The sequence below is a fragment of the Spodoptera frugiperda genome, chromosome 18 (genome assembly GCF_023101765.2).
Source record: "Spodoptera frugiperda isolate SF20-4 chromosome 18, AGI-APGP_CSIRO_Sfru_2.0, whole genome shotgun sequence".
Lineage (NCBI taxonomy): Eukaryota > Metazoa > Arthropoda > Insecta > Lepidoptera > Noctuidae > Spodoptera > Spodoptera frugiperda.
Genome location: NC_064229.1, coordinates 4,395,040 through 4,417,704, shown reverse-complemented (window position 1 = coordinate 4,417,704; position 22,665 = coordinate 4,395,040). Strand labels below are relative to the sequence as shown.

Below are 22,665 nucleotides of genomic sequence, written 5' to 3'. Positions count from 1 at the left end.
TTTAAACTAGTACAGGAGACTTAACACAGAGTTGTATCTACTTTAATTTATATTGTTTTGTCCCATAAAAGTGTGGGCAGCGTTGCATAGCGTTTTTAATTTTTTTTATAATAACTATCGTGAGTCTTACTAAATTAACTAAAATAACGATTTACTCACGTAAATTAATGGAGAAAAGCTCTACTAGTTTCCCCAAACTAGTAAGTCAAATTCTCCATGACGTAAGTAGCTACATATAAATAAAAATAAAAATAGGTAAAAAAACTTTTTAAGTTAAACGGTTTTATGTGAAACATACATTGCAATGTTTAAGATAAATGTACTAAAAACCAAAAAATAATAAAATAGATACAGTCGTGGGAATTATAAATATATGCATAGACTAGACTAAAATAAAACCGTGGGGCACGTCAATCGTTGATTAAAATGTTTGTTTTGTAATGTTACACTATAATTAGGCAGTTGTTCAACCGACAACGATGGACGTGTGATAAGTAGGGCTAGAATTTGTTAACAAGTTGGCAAGCTCGATTATAAGCGAGTTTTAGGGCTTCATAGTGTTGAGCGATACTTTTATCGCATGTTTTGTCGATTAAAGACAAACTACGAGCAGTGAAACGATTCCTCGCCAGCCAGCAGTGTGAATGTCCAATAATAAACTAGTTGAGACATCTCTTTTATTTACATGGAGTGTAAAACTATTGGAATATCCATGAGCAAGAAAATCCATAGTAAGTAAGTAATTTCCTCACCGTCTGCCAACTGCCTAACGACGAATTAAACGATTCTTCTATCGCACATTAAGTCGATAATTTGTAGACAATTGACGTGCCCCACGGTTTTATTTTAGTCTAGTCTATGCATATATTTATAATTCCCACGACTGTATCTATTTTATTATTTTTTGGTTTTTAGTACATTTATCTTAAACATTGCAATGTATGTTTCACATAAAACCGTTTAACTTAAAAAGTTTTTTTACCTATTTTTATTTTCTAGTTTTTAGTTTTTATTTCGCATTCTGTTTAATTCATTTAGTGCTTCATTATTGCAAGGTTTGTTGCCCGTTAGTTTATTGCAGTCCAACTCCTCTATACATAGTCCCTGCAAAGATCTTACTCTACTAAGAGCCACGTAGGCTTGACCTTCTTCAAACAGTTTCGCACCTACAAGATGCGCCTGAGTCTTGAGGGGAAAACGCTAACGACATATCATTTTTATCCACCCTAATGCCATACAGTTCTCGGCACGTTTTAACCTTTCACCTTAACTTGGGTGGTGTACCGCTAACGACGTATCATTTTTAGCCACCCTAACGCCACGCAGTCCTCAACACGATACAAAATCTTGACTTGGGTGGTGGATTCAGGCTGGATTAATCAGATAAGTAGGTACCTAAATTACAGATTCAATTTCTAAATTTAAATCTTATTATTATACGCCATTTAGTGGCTGCGCCCATCTTAAATATTGAGGTTGTATAGTGCACTGTATTCTTCTTGTCAAGCCCTTTTATTTGATACCCATATTGTTGGGATTGATAAAAAATTGTTATCAGCCATTTGGTAGCGGCGGCCATCTTTTTTTTTTTTTTTTTTTGAGGGCGGAAAATCATCCAATGTCTTCTCCCGCCTTGGGTGAGGCGGGAGGGAGTGTCAGACTCTTACTGACTAAAAACCTTCCTTCTCCTGCTTTGAGCCGGAGCCCCGGTAACCTTTTACGTTGTCCGCAGCTCCGGATCAGGCATCAGCCCTACTGGGCCCCATCTGTGGTGGTCTGGCTCTTTGAGGTGCGCGCGGAACGCGACGCGCCGTACGCACGGGTCTGGTTCTGTTCGGGCGGCGAGCTACCCTTGCTCGTCGTCCACAGACCCGCACTTACGGTGGCCGGGAATCGTCACGCGATCCCCAACGCCCGGAGTGTCTTCTGCAGCGGCTGGGGCATGAGGAGGATCGTTCCCTCACGCGCTCCGCCTCCTCCTTAGCTAGCATGACTGCTTCGCAGAAGGAGGAGACGGCGTCCCATTCCCCCTCGCTCCGCACCATGGCCTGAACCAGGGCCGGACACGAGAGGTCACCGTCGCCGATCACATCTCTAAGGACACGGCGGTGCTCAACCCATGCAGGGCACACCGCTACTGTATGCTCCACCGTGTCCTCCGGGTGGTCCTCGCAATGACGACACCCGGGCGTTTCCTCCCGCCGAATCCGAAACAGGTACCTACCGAAACTTCCGTGTCCAGTAAGCACCTGCGTCAGGCGGTAGGTGAGGACGCCGTGACGCCTCTCTAGCCACTCCTCAAAGAGGGGACTTACCGCTGCTATAACAGCGAGCCCAGAGCGGCGGCCATTATAGATTTCAAGTTTGCATAGTAAATTGTATTCTACTTGTTGAGACCTTTCATTTGATACCCATATTGATGGGATTGATAAAACCTACGTTATCCGCCATTTTGTAACGGCCGCCATCTTAGATTTAATTTTTTTATAGTATATTGTATTCTGCTTGTTGAGCCCTTTCATTTGATATCCATATTGATGGGATTAATTAAACCTAAATTGTCCGCCATTTTGTAGCGGCGGCCATCTTAGATTTCAATTTTGTATAGTAAATTGTATTCTACTTGTTGAGACCTTTCATTTGATACCCATATTGATGGGATTGATAAAACCTACGTTATCCGCCATTTTGTAACGGCCGCCATCTTAGATTTAATTTTTTTATAGTATATTGTATTCTGCTTGTTGAGCCCTTTCATTTGATACCCATATTGATGGGATTAATAAAACCTAAATTATCCGCCATTTTGTAGCGGCGGCCATCTTGAATTTATAATGATAATGAATAAACATAATTGTATTGTCACCAAAATCCAAAGTGTACACAAAATTTCAGATTAATCGGTTGACAGGAAGAGTGTGAAATTTGAATTACTAAATTTGACCCAAGAAAGAATAAAACAAACGGGGTGAGCTAAATAAAACCGTTTAAAAATCAATTTGTAGGTCATATTATGATAATGAATTTGTATTTCGTTCGTTATACATACACAATATTTTACAAAATAAATAATAAGATATTTTTATTTATGTGTATTCCCATACTAAAAATGATAGGTAGTTCACATCAAGTCATCTAGAGAAGCTATTTGAACGTTTCAAAGAGTAGATCCTATGGAAAGAAAAGAACGAGCAAGAAACTCTATAGGTTACTCTTTTTCAATCACACATACATCGGACATAGCTATTTTTAGCATTTGAAAACTAAAACTATACACATTAACCCGGCCCGCAGTTGAATAAAAACTAAAACTTTTTTGAAGCCTCCAAAAATAGGTACTGCTCTTTATAAAACGTACCTGATACTAGTCAAAGAACACAACATCTCAATTAGGCTTTTAAACACAAAGCTTTTTAGATAGAGCTGTCCCAGTAATCAGTGTTTTGCACCTGTTTCCTGATTAATGGCTTCTACTAACAAACTGACCACTTACAGTGTCAAGTAGCGTGATGTTAGTGGAGGTTTTGTGTTGCTAGATGTTTTGGATGCTTTTGTACATGCGTTTGTATTATAGTGGACATAAGAGCTTTTTGTAAGTGTGAGGTTTATCTTCTACGCTTTTCGGATTTGGCTGAAAAAATTAATGTAAGTAAAAAAAAGTTTTTTTCTTTATATAATACTAATTACGAAATTGTATAATTATTTTATGTATGTGTGTGTAGTGTATGTATGTGAATGTGTATGTGCGCGTGTTTTGTTTGGATGTGTCCAATAAGTTCTAATACCAGCTCATAGCCATATCAAATCCTTGAATGTAAAATCGAGAAGCAATTTTAAAAGGAACAATGCTTCTTCGGATAAAAATAAAAATCATTTATCCATCTTTTGCACGGACAAATAAAAAGAGAATCAACCAAGAATGTGACGACTTCATTTGTCGATTAATATTAATAAAAAAAGTAAGAGGCGAAAGAAAATAATCCCGAAAAACAATAAGATAGGAATTCAAAGAATAATAATTCGGTATTCGGCTTATAAAATTGTTCCCATAACGACAGACGTTGCTGAGCCAAAGTAATAAATGATTTGCGAGACTTGAAGAAATTCTCAATGAAATACTTGTACACTGTAGACTTATCTCGGTATTTAAGATTACCAAACCGAATTAGCCATTTATATAAAGATTCTATTTTAAATTCTCGTCTTATGTTTTATTTTAGCACATTTCTATTTGTGCTTTTAGTGACTTAAATTGGTGCCTCTTTTTGGTGGTATATTAAGATCTTCGTCTAAATTCGTCCTTATATATTTTTTTTAATTCTCTAATAAATGTGGTAGGAAAAGGCGTTTAGTTTTAAATGTTATATGTTAGAAGGAGATTACCATGGCTTCATAGAAAAACCGATGTGAAACACCGCTTCCATTGCGTTGTGTTTGGTTACCGGAGGCCCAATTACCCCCACTAATTCACAATCTTCCTAATCCCCGATTCCCCAACAACCCTTAAACTCCTAACCCCCAAAAGGCCGGTAACGCACTTGTATCGCCTCTGGTGTTTTGGGTTCCATGTTGGGCAGCGATTGCTTACCATTGTAATCCGTCTGCTCGTTTACCGGCTTATACCACAAAAAAAAATATATTTTAAGAAGTTTTTAAGTATTTTGTCATTATCATTCTCCATTTGCCGTCGGGTAAAAATGCAAGATTAAGATACACCAAAAATTTTAACAAACTTTCCTCCACAACACAAACACACCATTCCTTATCCACAACCAAATCGTCTACACCCTAATCCACACTATTTCCCAAACAATACGTAGCTACGATTAAAGCTAGCTATAATTACAACATCAATGCACAAGAGATCCCTTTGAAATTAATTGAACAACCCCCTTTGAAAACATCGCACCAAAATATCTAAGAAGCAAGCACCTACCTCTTTATAATTTCAGGTTAAAACAGTAAACAGACATTTCGCTTAGTGTACCTTTCAGAAACAGTGTAATAGAAATTAATACGGGCGTGTTATGAAATACCTGAGCTTGCCGCGAAATCTACTGGAATTCAGGTTGGATAGATTCCAGGTATACATTCGCTTCACATCAAGCTATTCGAACCAGTTTATCTTGGTCCCGCTTTGTATGATCTCTCTGTACGTTCAAAGGTCAGTTTATATTGGTTTTGTTTAGCTTTTTGTGTAAGCGTGTGTACGTTACTTACGGTATGGTATAATTTTGTGGCTTTCCTCGTTGGTGGTATTTTTAAGATTTATGGTTTTAGTTGGTTTTTTTGCTCTTTTTTGGGGGTTATTAAAATTTTTTCAAGGATACTTTACTTTTGATATCTTCGGGGATATAGAGTTTGGCTATGTTAATCGTTTCAGTATTTGAATAAAACTAATTTTAATCAATGAATGTGTCTGTAAAAAGGCTTTCAAAGCATTTTAGCGTTCATTTCTTTATTTTGCTTACGAAAATCCTCAAAGCATTTGCCCATTTTTGTTACAAACAATCTAGTTTTTAATGAGACCTAGTCATCTCAACACCTCATTTTCTTCTTCTCTGAAGCGAATATATAGCTGCAATAATCCATACATTTCTTACTAAAGCGTCTAGTTATTTACTCCTCTACAAGTTCTATTCTACTAAGGCTTCAAACTAAAGTACAAAGCTGCAAAGACATCAAGACAAATAGCTCAAAAACTCCAACTCCTTAATTTTAATCCCAAACCCTCCCACTTTAAGGCCATAACAATAACTCAGGGAAATATTAAAACGCAGCATCCCCTCATACCATTGCCATAAGCGCATCTCATTTAAATCAGAGATTTAGCTGAAGTTGCGCTATTCTTGGACTGAACCCAACAGGTAATAATGCTTTGTAAATAAAATTAAAGCGGATTCCCACTTTGGCAAATGGTTTGGCTATGATTCAGACTAAATGTTTGTTAGTTAGTTAGTGTGGGATTTTAAGTTAGTGTTATAATTAAGTAGTGTTGTATCGGCGTGTATAAAGGTAGATATATTTTTATAATAACTATCGTGAGATACTAAATTAACTTAATAAAAATCACATTTAATATACGTGAGTATATTCATAAGGAAAAGCTCTAATAGTTTCGAGTCACAATGAGACTCTTCATGTCGATGAAGCGCTCTGATTGGCCGGCTCGAATAAACCAACCAATCAGAGTGCCGAACGCGCTCTCGTTTCCATTACTTTAAACGTAAAGCAAACTCGTACTAAGGGTACTGAAAAAGTAATGTTACATCTACTTGAATTATCAATACTTCAAGACTCGATAGAAATACGCTTCGCCAATGTAGTTTATCGATTTTAAGAGAAGTAATTGCCATAACTGGACACTCAGCATAGCATGTCGATTACATTCCACTATTATCGTGACCCATAACTGTAATCGATTGTTCCGTAATCAAACAAATGAATCGATTATACCGAGTTGAATATAGTTTACCTAGTTTAACCCATGTAGTTATTAGCAGTGTTTATTTTAGATCTCCATTGGTTTCTAGCTCGGTTCCTCACTAGGTCTCATGTGGGATTCCTAGGACTTTAAATTGAAGAAAAAGCAATAAAACACGGAGCCAGGTCATAATAGAGGGCATTGGCATAATTACACATAATGCAAATGTATTTTATAGAACGTTGAAAGCGAAAGTTAAAAACAAACCAATACAATAATTCGAATAAATTTATTAAATAAGAATTCGTTACTAAATACAATTTTTCATTCGATATATTCATTTCATTAATAAAATCAATCGAGAAAAACGGAATATCACGGAGATCTATCTGTGCAGACCACAATATAACATAGATACCTCTATAGTTCTAGCTTTAGAGAATACTTACACAAACTTAACATAAGGATAGGAATACAATTCTTAATCTTATCAAATAATAACAATACGAACTAAACGAGATTTCAAATTTACCGGAACGTACAAGATCAACCCGGTTAGAACTGGCTTGAACCGGTTTATTTCAGTTGAAACCAATTAATTCCGGATTTGATTAAAATAGGAGAGCGTCAGATTAGTTTTGACGATATAATTGGAATTATTTCGCAGAATCTAACTAAATAACTGCTAACAGTTGCTCTTCTAAAAGCCCTTTTCATGGCCAAAATGTTGGACACGAAAATATCACTACCAATATAATAATAAGTCTTGAAATTAGAGCAGGAACAATAGTTAAAAACTTTGCTAATTTTGAAGAAGATTTTTTTAAGACATCCTCTTCGGGTGAACTTAAACTAAGATAAAAAGAAACGATGAGAGCTGATGAAACCGTTACTACAATAACTTTACATAATAAAAATATATGTTAACAGAACAAAGGGCAAATCTTAAGGCTCATCTATTAACTTTGACAAGATTTTTAGGTTCTAAAAATCATAAGTGCTTAATACTTCTTAGTAAAATTACATTCATCTCTAACTAACTTTTGTTTAGTAATATTATAGTAGCCAATAGCATGCGTTTCTTAGAACTATGCCTTTGAATAATTTGTGTTTAGACCAATCAGGACTTGTCGGCGTTTTCAACGTTCTGTTTTCTTTCTTCATCAACGATTGTCACTTCGTCTTTGAGCTCATAGCTTGGTGGACGTACGTGACCGTTGATCAGGCATTCGATGTATGATGGTGGTTTTTCAATGTTCTGAGTAGCTGCCTTCTCCAGTCTTAAGGCTTTGGTATACTTCTGCACTATTATCAGGAAGAATACTGCGATCACTGGAAGAAAAATATAAGAATTAAAATTGAGTTTGCTGAAAAGTTTGCCGAGGTCTTAATATGTAGCGATTGAGTTTCTTTCTAGTTCTTTTCCATTCGAAGTTACACATTGGAATGAGCACCTAGCTTCACTGACAAACAGACTGATGGACAATTTGACGTTTCAAAAGTACCTAATTAAAGATTAATTGAAATAAATGCTTCGATTTCGACTTTGATGTGGTTCTAAAGTTGGAGTCGTATTAGGGATAAGATTATTGGGTTTAAGAGTTAGCGTATTAGGCTCGAATTCATAATATGGAGATTTATAATATTTAGTGGCACAAAACGTGTGTTAAAAACCTGATTCGGATCTGCGGACTACCTTGTTGGGGTTACCGGGGCTCTGGCTCGAAAAGTGGGAGAAGGAGTCATTGGATGATTATTCCTCCCTTAAAAAAGCCCTAATAGAGTTTATCTACTGCTTTTATGGTATTATGGACATTTTAATTAGAGCATGCATTGCTTTTCTACTTAGTTCGAAACATGTGTGAATCAGCATACGCCAGATTAAATTATTATTATTGCCTATATTCGCATTATTCAAATTACTGTCGGCTAATAAATTCAAAATAACATAAACAGGTGCATTGGAAACATGCATTAATATGTGTCGACGGTCAAAATTTAATCGAAATCGTGTGTCAACCAAATGTGTGCGTATAATTAAAATGTATTCAGAATGCAAAGATGGAGTGTGAGAGCATACATTGGGATGTGTAGATAAATATTTGGTTGGGCAAATACTATTTTGTTTGTATTTTCATATTATTATTTAATGGGATTGTATTAGGAACACTGCTATGATGCAGCCTATGCTGTCATTGATTGAATGAAAATATATTAGTAAGTGGGTGGTTTCTGTTCCAGTTTCTAATGTTTTAAGTGTGGGAGAGGCCGGCTCGACCGGAGTGATACCACGGTCTCACAGAAAACCAACGTGAAACAGCACTTGCGTGTGTTTCGTTGTGTGAGTGAGGTTACCGGAGGCCCAATTGCCCCCTTCCCAATCTTCCCAATCCCCGATTCCGTAACAACCCTTAAATTCCTAACCCCAAAAAGCCGGCAACGCACTTGTAACGCCTCTGGTGTTTCAAGTGTCCAAGGGCGGCGGCAATTGCTTACCATCAGGTGATACGTTTGCTCGTTTACCGGCGTGTTCCATAAAAAAAGCTATACTTACAGATATCAGTGAGTTTCAGGAACCAGACGGTTTCAATGGTGTAGACATCGTAGAAGAAGGGCTGGTAGCCGAAGTACATGGCCTGCATCACCAGCTTCACCACAGAGAGGCTCAGGAACATACGCATGGGTTCAGGGTTTTTCTGTTTAGGAAAGAGAGATTTGTTATTAGTTAAAACATTGAATGGAATATTTTATTTGGACTTGAAACTAATAATGAAGGAATGCACAGTTGGTGCAGTGACTGGGTAACTGGTTGCTGTGCAGTGTCGCGGGTGCAACTCTTTGTATGATCCACAAATTGTTATTCTGGGACTGGGTTTGATGACACACAACAAACCTAGACTCAGAACTATATGTTTATAAACGCACTCATTACATAGCAAAAAATCCTAGTGTGAGGTAACTTTTGAATTTTTTTAAATTATAAATAACAACTTAATTATAAGTTTAGCTTATAGCTTAAGTTCTGCCAGCGACTTCGCCTTTATTACAGGTATAAAAAGTATCATCATCATCAGCCGAGAGAGGTCCACTGCTGAACAAAGGCCTCCCCCTTAGTCCAAAAAGTATGTATATGTATTAATCCAGACCACAATCTACATGTGTGCCAAAAATTTAGACCCGTTCAATAGGTTTTGGGTAAAAGAGTAACCAAAACGCTGAAAACCTTTTACATTTACTACTACGATACGATGGAAAGTGGTCACGACCACACATTCATTTCCTTTTATTGTACGCTATTAAATCAATGGTTGACATAATTAACATAATTGACCAAATAATGTAATAATATTCAGAGTTAAATAGCTGTAACTACATGGAGAGATTGTTTAAATACTTGAACACCACAAACTCATTGATTTACTGATTACAATAAATGACAATAAGACTTTAAGATTGATTTTAAGATTGTTCTTGTTTAAATTCTTGAAGTGTTTGAAATCTTTTGTTCGTGGAGATTTTATCTTTTGAATAGGTCTTGAATTGAGCAATAGAAATCTAGCCAATCGACTAGAACCAGATCATTTGTTTCACAATCATCCTTAATTGAATTAGTTTCAAAATAACATTTTCGATCTAAAACTCTAGTTTAGTACTTGGTGGTCACACAAGAAATAGGAATGATGACGGGGTATGAAAATTAATAATCTATTTAGTCCGTCAATTAGGTAACAGAAAAATATTAGATACGTATGTTTTTATTTTGTCATATAAGATAACAATACGTTGATAAAACGAATCAAAGTTTAAGAATGGGAGTAAATTCGTCATTTCTACATATAAAACGTACCTAGAAATGGTGTCCCGCGATATTTAAAATCGATATATATATATTCGAAAGTATTTGTTTTCGAAAGAAAATAAAAAATACGTGTCAAATATTTTAAAATAATCTACAAGACGGACATTAAAATATAAATTAGTCATTTATCCTATTATATCGATAAAAATACTAGAGGTGTAGCAAACCGTATGTATTCGGTACTGAGTAACGGGTGCGCCCTCTGGTACCGAGTAACGAAACGTTACTCTCGAATGTATTTCGTTACTCGCACGATCTCGTTCCTCGTATTTAACCGAAACTGTGTTACTAAGCATGAGGCTTAGGAATCGATATTATAATTAGGGATGCAGTTTAAAAATAGTTTTTGATTTGTTTAACATTGTTTTTATTTAATATGTTTAATTTCATTTTAAGAACAAAAGATATTTGTAGTTTAAAATACATTTTTATTTAATATATCTAATTTCATTTTACGAACAAAATATTGTTGTTGTTTAAAATATATTTTCATTTAATATAAAAGATTTTTGTTGTAAAATGTTTTTGTCAATAAATAAGTTAGACACATTTGTTGCTTTTTCATTATAATTTAGATTCCGTGAATTTCAAAAGTTCATTTGCAGTTACTATACGCGTACCAAACGATACGATATACGAATGGATTCGTTTCGTTGGGTAATACTGATGCACCAAAAGTAACGAGTAACGTAACGATACGATAGTAACGAGTACTCATTTTTATAGTAACGAATACATACGGGTTTGCTTTTTCTCGTTACTTTCACACCTCTAAAAAATACATGGACAACACAGACTATATTTCGATGTCTACGCTGTAAAAATAACCAATTTATCATAGTCTCGCTTTGTACGATCTTTCCATACATTCGACGGTCTGTTTATACTGGTTTACATAGCTTGATATAGTAGCCGGAGCCCGTATGTCAATGAACTCTAGATGCTAAAACGACTGGACTAATTTTGATAAAATGTAAATGTAAGTATTAGAATTGCACCACACGAAACCACAAATCGTTGCACCACAGCCAGTTGTTCGAAAGTATAAATATTAATGCGATACCAAAAAAGATACTAATGGGACACACATAATAATGTGAAATATAAATTACCTTGTGTACAGCCCCAACATAAGAGACCACGATCCTTAGCCAGATGAGGTTGATGAGGAAGTTGAGAAGATCTATCAGGTAGATGTGCAGCATCCCAGGGTAGCACTTAGGTTCGGAAGCCACGGACATCTGTTCCACGTAGATGTGGTACTGGTTGCGGAAGACGCGAGGGTATGGGTAGAAGCCATGGGTGCCGAGGTTTAGGACGATCAGGAGCGGTTCCAGCCAGGGTATGGAGATCGCTTGCAGCTGTTGAAGAAAAAATTGTGGTTATTTTAGTGTTTCTTTTGCATAGGTATTTTTTTTTTATTATTATGATATCGGGTTACTCACGTAATGTTTTGACGAGGAACTCGACTAGTTTCAAGACAATCGCCGCGTCGTGTGTCGCAGAATGCTGCTCATGAATATGAGCCTCTAGCATGGCTTGAAACTAGTCGAGTTTCTCGTCAAAACATTACGTGAGTAAGCCGATAACATAATAATTAATTTAGTATGTCTCACGAAAGTTACAATAAAATTATTTTTTTTTGTTTTGACTTCCTCGTTGACCGAGTGGTTGCAAGTGCGTGGTCGGGCGAAGTAATACTGGTTTTTTTTCGGTTTTTCCAAAATTTCTCAGTAGTTGCACGGAGTCTGGAAATGTGCCCGGTATATGGCAATAGGCTCACCACCTATTACATGGGACTAACGAAATTATGAAATGCGGATGTACATTGGCATTATGTGCCATAGAGTGCACCTCTGCCTATCCCTTCGGGGATTAAAAGAGTGACGTGACGAAAAAAAAGGTAAGTAGTAATTTTTTTTATAGTATATAGTCATCTGTGATGAGGCTTTTGGAAGAAAAGAGAATGGAATAAAACTCGTCCACAAATCCGTCCAAAAAATCAGGTTCACAGTAAAAAATAATAATACGATTATCTCATTTGTTGCAGTTGGTTTTTGTGTTACTGGTTACCGCGATGGCGTGACTTGGAAATCGAGATTTATTTAAGTATTTTAGTTTTTTTTATATAATATGTTAAGTTTTTTTTTTAACCTAACAAGATAAACTAGTATTGAGTATTATTACTTATCACATTGGGGTCACAACTTTAGGGAACAGAGAGTAAAGTTCCCAAAGAAAAGGCGGATACTCCGACCAGGCGAGGTGACCATACTTGGTAGGCTTTCTGCCCAACTGTTGTTCGTTGGGATTTTCTATTTTCTATCCATGTTTATTCGCATGTAAACTTCACATGTAGGATTTAATAACGTCATCCGTTGATTTGCTCGTCTACAGTCTATGTGCTGCCATCAGTCACTACGTCATGTGTCACCACACTTCTTTAAATTTTTTAAAGTGGCTTAGCAATAGTATAAATTCCAAATACAATGGGACTAATAAATGTAACAGACTATCGATCGGAATTTATTCTAAGCACATAGGTATTCAATTCACTCCCGGTAAATACAACAACATTAGTTGTAGTATAACTCAAATACAATTGTTTTAACGCGAAACGAAACTAAATAGATAACAATAATTACGTAGAAGTCCAGGTCTGACGTGGAAGGTCATAGGATCGGTTCCCTGATGACACTCATATAAAGCTAATTTATGCATGACGCAGAATCGACATCGTACCACCTTTTGAGGAAAAGAGATATATTGTAAACTTACCTACAGAAATTTTGTAATGCAGTTAGTAATAGGTTTTAACTTTAAATCTGAAATTAGGTATTTGGTAACCAGGTTCTATTTTTGAAGTTGTTATTTAACCGATTTCCCAAAAAGAAGGAGTTTTTTTTTATGTATGTACACCTTTTTTTATGATTATATCGAGGTTTATGAACTGATTTGTTCACTCTATTATCGATAGCAATTAAAGTCATGATAAGCGGAATGGTCCAAGTCTAAGTAAGTACACTTGCAACAGTTGTGACACTATGCAGGAACACTACGAGCGCATTGCTAACTGCACCATCATTTTTGTGGCAACCCTCATATCTTAAAGCGAAGTTGGTACATTTAAAATGGCCAATAGTACGTAGCAGCATTACGTCACTACTTCACGATAGTAATATGGGCCTGATTCGGAGCTTTCAGACAACCTATCGGGTTTACCGAAGGTATCCGGCTTGAAGGGCAGAAATTACGAACGGGGTGGTTTTTAGTCAGGTAAGAGTCTTTGACAATCCCTCTCGTCTCGCCCAATTTTGACAGGAGAAGTTTATTGGCATGTATTTGATGTACCCCTAAGGAGTAACTTAGGCTACTTTTATTTTAGAAAAATAAAAAGACCAAATTATAATCATTATTCTACGCGGACGTAGTCGAGGGCAAAAACTAGAATGAAAATAACTACTGGAATAACAATTCTAAATTATATGCAGATTGCACATTATGTATTTCTCTTACATACGCTTGTGCAGACTATCTGACATTACACCAAGTTATATACTATCTGTTACGGATACAAACTAGCAATTAGTAGGTGACAAAAGATAATTATTGTTTTATTACATTTAATTATGTCCGCTGTGACAGGAAATTGCATGTCTGCATAATAACCAGCCATTATACACTGTGAGGCATTCTTTCTTTATCTTTGAGGAAATCTTTGTTTAAAATTAGACTGGTTTGTGTCAGGTGTTCTGTGACACGCTTAGGTATGTAACATCATTCTATTTACGTCAAAGAAGGTATCACTTTTGGTCTCTAAAAACCATATTATTATTTTTAAAGAAAACGTCTGCCCACACTAGAATTTTCTCCTGTATCGTGGATGCGTTTACAAACATAAAATTTCGCATAGGTATACAAGACACCCAGACCCGAAATAACAAATTATGGAACACACTAGTTATATAGTTTTGTCGGACTGTACACTAGATTATAAGTTCTTTAACATGTACCTTTTAACAAATAAATAAATAATAAATAAAGAGTTGCTCCTTGCGGGAATCGTCCCCGCTACACATTTGCATGGTAGCCAGTTGCCCAACCACCGCGCCAACCGAGCAATCAAACGGCTCCAAAGGATCCTATCACCCAAGTCAGCTCATACCCTGTCTGTCTACCAAGTTTCATCAAAATCCGTTCAGGAGATTCCGATCCAAATATTAAAAACAAACAAACTATCCAGATTTGTAATATTTGTGTTATATTAATATACGCATGAGCCGTTTACAATTACAAGGATAAATATACTTTATGGAAATAATTCTTCGAAATCTACACCAATTTATGTCAAAAGGTAGCAGAAGTATAGCACAATTTTGTGGTAACAGAACTTATTTCTATATTTCCTCTGTCTACCATATTGGTTGAAAGATTCTAAGAACTATTAATTAAGTAGGTTATTACAGGCGGAAAAATATTGATTTGGTCTGAAATTCACTGTAAAAAGATTATATCAGTAATTTTATGTGATTTGTAATACAGTTAAACTTTTGAGTTATCTATGTTATGTAGTTAGTTATATTTATTACACAATCGTGTACATAATATTAAAACGTTTCGCGAAACGGTCCATAGGAAAAATATGTTAATAAATCAATCTTTAGACAATTGTGAACGTTATGCTAAAGGCATTTAAAGTATTTAACAGCTTGAGTTAACTAATTTAAAGTATTTATGTCTTACAATACAAAAAATGCTTTACTTTTTGTTATTGATCCATTACAATAGAAACTCCTTCATTCGTATCGGTAATTGTTTTTAGTGGAATTTAAAACAATAACTAAAGGATTGTCCAATCATTATTATATTGTTTTTACTCATGGCCTTAGAATTTCAATTAACCCGCTACCATTGACTATTTGTCTTAAGTTGTAGGTTTTTTATTTAAGCAGTTGTTTTTTTACGTAGAAATAGACGCGAATCACAAGTCCACTTGAGTGAGAAACATGTTTTTTTCTTATTTTTTTTATATCTAAAGTTGTTTGATAGCCACAGTCAGTAGACGTCTACACACAAGGTGGACAGACGACCTGATGGAGGCCGCAGGGACCGCTTTTTTATGTGAGGAAGTAAGAATCTGACTCTCCGTCTCGCCAGGGCGAGGTGAGAGGGAGTGTCAGACTCTTACTGACTAAAAACTACCCCGTTCCTACTCTTGCTTTTCGAGCCGGAGCCCCGGTAAACCCGCTAGGTAGTCCGCAGCTCCAGTCAGGGAGCTATTGGATGCAGGTCGCTTCCAACTGAGCTATCTCTATATGACTGCACGGTTGGTGCGGTGGCTGGGCAACTGGCTGCCGCGCAACGGATAGCGGGTTCGATTTCCGCACGGAGAAACTCTTTGTGTGATCCACAAATTGTTGTTTCGGGTCTGGGTGTCATGTGCATGTGAACTGTATGTTTGTAAACGCACCTACGACACAGGAGAAAATCCTAATGTGGGGCAACGTTTTTTAAAGAAAAAAAAAATCTGGAAGTCATTGGGAGACGCCTACTTATGTGAGGCAGTGAATATCTTGTAGCTTAGACGATGATGAAATTTAGACTAGGTAAATAGAGTGACGTCATCATGTTATATTTACTTTTTACCCATAACACTTATTGTAATGGCCCTTCTGTATCAATAAAATACGTAACGATGTTTTATAAACCTTCTTTTGTTTATTAAATTCTTTCTTTCTTCATGTACCTATGTGTGTCATCTGATGTAGTTTGTACGTAGTATTAGGCGTTGTAGGGATAATAGTCATTTATATAAAATGCCGGTTAATCTACCTTATAGATAGATATAAGAATTGTAACCTAAGAAAATCCGTATCTAATATTTTTTTATCATCTAACTGGCTAATTAGATTGTCTCTTTTTATACCCTGTTTACGAGTAGTAGCTTAAGTCTGAACACCAAACAATTAGTCGAGTAATCTAGTGAAGTGCGAACAATTTTGGGACAGAAAAAGAGAGAGTGAGAGAGAGACAATGAGAGAAAGAGAAAGAGAGAGGCCTACTAAATTACTCGCTACTTAATTAAAATATTAACGTAGTGCGAACAACGCGTTACGAGTAGATTCAAGCCTGTTAGTTAACTTATTACGTTTTTTATGTGATCACGACTTAACTATTAACGATTACAAATGAAATCACGATCATTTATTTTTTATGGAGTATACAGCGTGTAACAAAATACCTATATACATCAAGACGCACTGAAGAATTAAGATTGAATAGAATCTCTACGCAAAGTTTCAGCTCAAAATACGTTAAAAAAAAACTGGTACCAATTACTTGGTGTCGCATGGTTCTTGATTTTAAATCATACAAACGTATCACAACACTACAAGGGTCATTCGCTAATATTACGAAACATTTCTTCTGTAAATCTGATCGCCTAGTACTTGCATCTACCTAATTTTGATGTTCGGTTTCTGGAATGTTGTTTATTGGAAAAATTCATAATTTCGTTCCATGAAAACATGAGTTAAAAAACCCTTTCCGTATCGTTTGTTATGTTATCTAGAAACCGTGCACTTGATATGTATACCCCCTTTTTGTTACACCGTGTATATTTAGTTATTATAGTTTCGCCTAGAACATAATAAAAACCTGCATTGTTATGGAATACAGTTATCAACGTAAAAACAGTTAAGCGAAGTTGGTTTAATAAAATGTTAGCGACGAAATTTTTTTTCTGAACGTCTTAGATAATAGAAAATATAAATGTTCGTAGTGAAACTAGACATCCATTTTTTATCCGTCATTTAATATAATAGCCTTGTTGAATAATAATAATAATAAAATAATAAAATTTATTTATTTTCCACCATATTTATACAGACATTGGTCTTAAAAACTAAGCTTAAATAATAATTAATAGTATAATAAATTCTGTAGCAAGTTACACGACCAGGTTTAAAACAATTGAAATAACACGTGGTGGGATTCAGGAACCCAAACTAGGAAAACCTGTACTATGGGCTCCTGGCCTTTCCCTCACGGATATGGACTATTATTTTATAAATTATATAAATTTATATGAAAGTAAATTCAATAAACAAAACTAAAACTTCTTCTAAACAAAAAGATAGAAAAAAATATCTATATCTATACATATAATAAAATCGTAGAAAAGTGCTGTCTGTACATTGAAAATAAAAATAAAAAAAATAGCAGGGGTTATTGTTATGTCGATGTCGAACCCAAAAATGTAATTAACTTTTTTTTTGTCTGTTTGTCTGTTTGTCTGTTTGTCTGTTTGTCTGTTTGTCTGTTCGTCTGTGCGCGCTAATCTCAGAAACGGCTGATCCGAGTTGGATGCGGTTTTCACGAATATATTGTGGGATGCTTAAATTTACATTTAGTGTTTGTTTCATGTCAATCGGTTCATAAATAAAAAAGTTATGTCAAATTAAAGAATCACGTCGAACATTCTATGCTTATACCATTAATCTCCGCAACTATTTGACGGATTTGGTTGAAATTTGGTACAGATATAGTTTAGAACCTTAGAAAGGACATAGATATATTTTTATTTCAAAAATCAAAAAATAAAAATAAGAAATAAATTATTTATAAATAATTCTATGTCGATCGTTACACGACTTCGGTTCATGTTATTGTTTTAATTTATCGAAAAAAAGTAAATAAATAGTAAAAAGGTATGAAAAAAATAATATCAATATAATAAAACATTTAGTACAAAGAAAATGCTCTAACGGAGTATAGATAATTCTATGTCGATCGTTACACGACTTCGGTTCATGTTATTGTTTTAATTCATCGAAAAAAGTAAATAAATAGTAAAAAGGTATGAAAAAAATAATATCAATATAATTAAACTTTTAGTACAAAGAAAATGCCCGAACGGAGTATAAATAAATAATCCAAGTTGTCTTTATCCTCGATAGATGGCGTTGGGATCGAAATAGATCGCGCTATGGTTTCGTTACATTCATTTGGTTGGGTATCGGCCGAGCGCTTCGGTACTATCGTAGAAAAAGTGTATTATCAGTCGTATGATTATTTGTCTGTAGTGGTCCTGCTGTTTCGTATATTCTAAATTGGTTTCGTTGTATTTGTCAATTAATAAGTTTATTTGTTGGGTTTTCCTGGTTTTTTGGTTAAACTATTTAACGTAGGTTTAGTTTGATATCGATTATTAGTAGTTACTGTAGTTAGTTTTTTTAATAAAATTGTAAGTCTAATTTATAAATTAATTAGATTAGATTTAAGTCGTTTCTTTTAAATTATTTAGTTTAAGCTTGGTTATTATAGCATAGAGGATAGGTTGTTATAATATTTTTTTTTTAATTGTTATAAATTCGTAATTCGTAGCTTTCTTTAGTTTTAAGTTAGTTTAAGTCCGTTTTAAAACTATGTTTTGCCCTAAGTGAGTATACATCTATTAAATTCAAACGCAGAGCTCATTATGTTGATTTTTGAAGAGTTCCCTGGAATATCTTCCACATCTCATTTTTGAAGAGATCCCGCGAGATCGGGAGCTATGTGGTTAAAACCAAAAATTTGCCGGAAGTCACTATTCCACGCGAACGAAGTCGCGGGCAAAAGCTAGTTAATAATAAAATTTAAAAAGTACCAATCTGTATGAGTGTGTGTGTGTGTGTGTGTGTGTGTGTGTGTGTGTGTGTGTGTGTGTGTGTGTGTGTGTGTGTGTGTGTGTGTGTGGGTGGGTGGGTGTGTGGGTGTGGGTGTGGGTGTGTGTATGTGTATGTGTGTATGTATGTGTGTGTGTATGTGTGTGTGTGTATGTGTGTGTGTATGTGTGTGTGTGTGTGTGTGTGTATGTGTGTGTGTACGCGCGCGCGCGCGTGTGTATGTGGTGAAAAGTGATACATATTTGTGTGTGAAGTGATGTACGCATGCATGTATACCATGTTGTGAGAATGTGTGACCAATGACATGCGCTAGCATAAAGTAGTGAGTAGTTGTTCTGTCTGTTCGTAATCTAGTTCTAAAAGCCATTGAGTAACTTTTTTTTTACATTCTAATTTGGACAGTTTGACGATTTCAAGTTTTAAATGGCATGAATGGACTAGCGTGGTACATTTCTGTTATAAATATATCTAATACCTAATTTTCGTAAGCTATTTTGTAAACTTCATCTAATAGGGATAAGACTGAAGCCATAATAGTATATACTTTTTTTAAGGGAGGAAATCATTCAATGACTTCTCCCGCCTTGGACGAGGCGAGAGGGACTGTCAGACTCTTTCTGACTAAAAATCACCCCGTTCCTACTCTTTGAGCCGGAGCCTAGGTAAACCCGCTACGTAGTCCAGAACTCTGGGTCGGGCATCAGCCGTACTGGACTGGGCCCTTTTCGTGGTGGTCTGATTGCTCTTTACCCACGTACGCACGGAACTGGTCTAGCGACAAGCCATAATATACTGGCCACCATACCACAGACTCTATAAACTTAACTAAGAAATGACGAAAAAAAGCTACAATACCTAACTCTTTAACTCATGTCACAGTCACAATGAGGTAGTATTTTATAACAATCTCTTAAGAAATTATGTAATAGTCTCCAGCTCTTGGAGACAGAGAGACCTTCCATTGTTTTTCAGACAAAACAACATCATCAGGTTACACACGCTCATATTGTTCACAGCCACACAGGAACTCGTTGGTTATAATGACTACTGTCCATAGATAGAAGGTATCATCCTTTTACATAACGTTTTTTAATGTAATGTATATAATTTTTTGATATAATTAATAGAAAATAATAGCAGTCACAAGAAATCCTCTGCAGAAAATAGCTTCCAACGACTTTTCAATAATAATGCTTTCGCAGAATTTTATTTCATATATTAATAATTTATTTTGGTATAATAAATTCATGCATCAGACTCGTATTTTCTATGTATTACGTAAGCTTGTTATACGTAAGCCTCATCAGTACAAACAAAAGTTATATCAATTTGTATTATACGAAATAATATTATAGGACGCCCAAATCCCCCCTTTCCAATCTTCTCAATCCCCGATTCCCGAACAACAACCCTTAAATTCCTAACTCCCAAAAAGCACGCACTTGTAACGCCTCTGTTGTTTCAAGTGTCCATGGGTGGCGGCGATTGCTTACCATCAGGTAATACGTCTGCTCCATTACGACAAAAAAGGAAAAAGCAGTAAGTATAACATAATTGAATATTACTCACACTCTCATTGTTGACGTCACATTGGAAGCCGTTGGTGACAATAGCCACTGTCAATAGATGACAGACCACATCCACAACACTTGACAGCTGGAAACATAAACATTACATTGTTATTTTAATGTCTCACGTTGCTAAGCAACCGATTACGTCCGCCTCAGACAAATGATAGCATTTCAACACTAATTTAAATGACAGAATTGAAACAAATTGCATTTGAACGGTTGTCGAATACATCCCATCAAAAACATCCTGTAAAAAACCCAAGTCTCGCAGCTCAGTCTTTCTACCGTCAAAAGTTGTGAGATCCATGTAATACCAAGTCGGTTAATCTATTTAGTGTCTACTTGAAGGACCTTCTGTCTTAAGTTATTACATAAGTTATTATCATGCCAATATTAAAAATATTTAACGTTTTAAACAAATAGATCGACTTGGACATCGCTTGATTTGATTATTAGTATGTATCACACTACACAGCACGACGGGCCAGCGACCAACAGGAACGAGAGTTTCAATCGCGTGAGGCGCGAGAGACTAAAGAATCTAATATAATATTGTAATATTCATTTTGTTTTCATGCGATGTCCAAGTCGATCTATTTGTTTAAAATGTTAAATATTTTTAATATTGGCATGATAATAACTTATGTAATAACTTAAGACAGAAGGTCCTTCAAGTAGACACTAAATAGATTAACCGACTTGGTATTACATGGATCTCACAACTTTTGACGGTAGAAAGACTGAGCTGCGAGACTTGGGTTTTTTACAGGATGTTTTTGATGGGATCTCACTTCTTTTTGTAGAGCCTTTCTTTTTGATACCATCTACTTCTAACGAATTTTGTTAAAGGTCTTATGATATTTTCTTATTTTTATATGTAGTCTTCCTCTTTTTCTTTTCCGGTACTACTTCTTGAGCTTCAGCCACAGTTTTTCTCAAAGCCCACTCCCTGTCTCTATGGGCTTTTCTCGGAGGCTTTGATGTCTCAATTTTTGACAAGTCTGGACGGTAAATACTTCTTAATCTGTTATATTCACAAATTGATGATTCCTGCGCTTTAATACTTCCAAAGTCGACATTAATGAGATGTAAACCGCCCAGACTTGTAACTCTCGAAAGTGCCACGTAAGCTTGACCGGATGTGAACACTGCAGAACCTATATCCATCAGCGCATTACTTAGGCTTAGGCCCTGACTTTTATGTATAGTTATAGCATAGGCTATACATATGGGAAATTGTTCGCGATGAACATAAGCTCTATTAATAATAAAATTTCAAATTTAGTTTTAACTGCATAAATAACTTTGTAATCCCATATATTTATATGGGATTACAAAGTTATTGATGCAGTTGGTGTATTTGGAAAACTGGACCGAAATTACAAAATATTTAAGTTTTCCCATGATTAAGACACTAAACTCTATATGTATTCCAAATATGAAGCTTCTAAGTCTGCTAGAAGTGCCTTGGACTTTTGATGATCGGTGAGTCAGTGAGTGACAAAATTTAGAAACTTTAACAAGTTGTCATTCTTAAACTACTGGTTCAAATTGACTGAAATTTTAAATATTCCGTGTTTATACAATGCCGGATTAGTTACTGAAGATTCAGGTTTCTTGCTTTATCCACAACCGAATTATAGGGGGTCGAAAAAGGCCCGAATTGCTTCGAGAAAAGGATGGTACGGCCGTGCCGCTCGACTTGGCGGGGGCACTGCCGTGCCCCCAGATAAATCGACTGCCTCGTTTGTCGAGTGGTCGCAGGTACGACTGCCGAACAGGGGGTCTCGGGTTCCATTCCCGGGTCGTATAAAGTATTATTGGGATGTTTTCGGTTTTTCGGAAATTTCTCAGTAGTAGCATGGAGTCTGGAATTGTGTCCAGTATAAGGCAATAGGCTCACCCCCTATTACATGGGACTTGCAACACAGATGGTGAAAAGTGGGTGTACATTGTAGGTATAGCGGCATGTCGTAATGTGCACCTCTGCCTACCTCTTCGAGGATAAAAAGTGTGACGTTGCGTAAATTGAAACAAATAGCATTTTGGACGTTTGTCGAATCAATAAACACAAAAGTCAATGTATAGATACAAGTTATAGTTAGTTATATAGTAAGATACAAGTTATGTCAAATCTTATGTCAA

The 22,665-nt window shown here is 35.8% G+C and overlaps 1 protein-coding gene and 1 long non-coding RNA gene across 2 annotated transcripts in view; both read right to left on the bottom strand.

Annotated features, from left to right (window-relative positions):
* Window positions 1-242: 242 nt before the first annotated feature.
* Window positions 243-2,990, bottom strand: LOC126911718 (uncharacterized). Its single transcript, XR_007706239.1, has 2 exons — window positions 2,634-2,990; window positions 243-2,515 (listed from the first exon to the last, which is right to left on the bottom strand). It is a non-coding gene; the product is annotated as an uncharacterized LOC126911718 (long non-coding RNA).
* Window positions 2,991-6,694: 3,704 nt separating this feature from the next.
* The window catches only part of LOC118277957 (uncharacterized), a 36,760-nt gene continuing 20,789 nt past the window's right edge, over window positions 6,695-22,665 (bottom strand). Inside the window, exons 3-6 of the mRNA XM_035596997.2 lie at window positions 20,519-20,605; window positions 11,396-11,644; window positions 8,979-9,120; window positions 6,695-7,756 (exon numbers count right to left, since the gene is read on the bottom strand). Of these exons, the coding sequence (XP_035452890.2) occupies window positions 7,545-7,756; window positions 8,979-9,120; window positions 11,396-11,644; window positions 20,519-20,605 (690 nt within the window). The 3' untranslated portion in view covers window positions 6,695-7,544. The remainder of the gene's footprint in view (window positions 7,757-8,978; window positions 9,121-11,395; window positions 11,645-20,518; window positions 20,606-22,665) is intronic.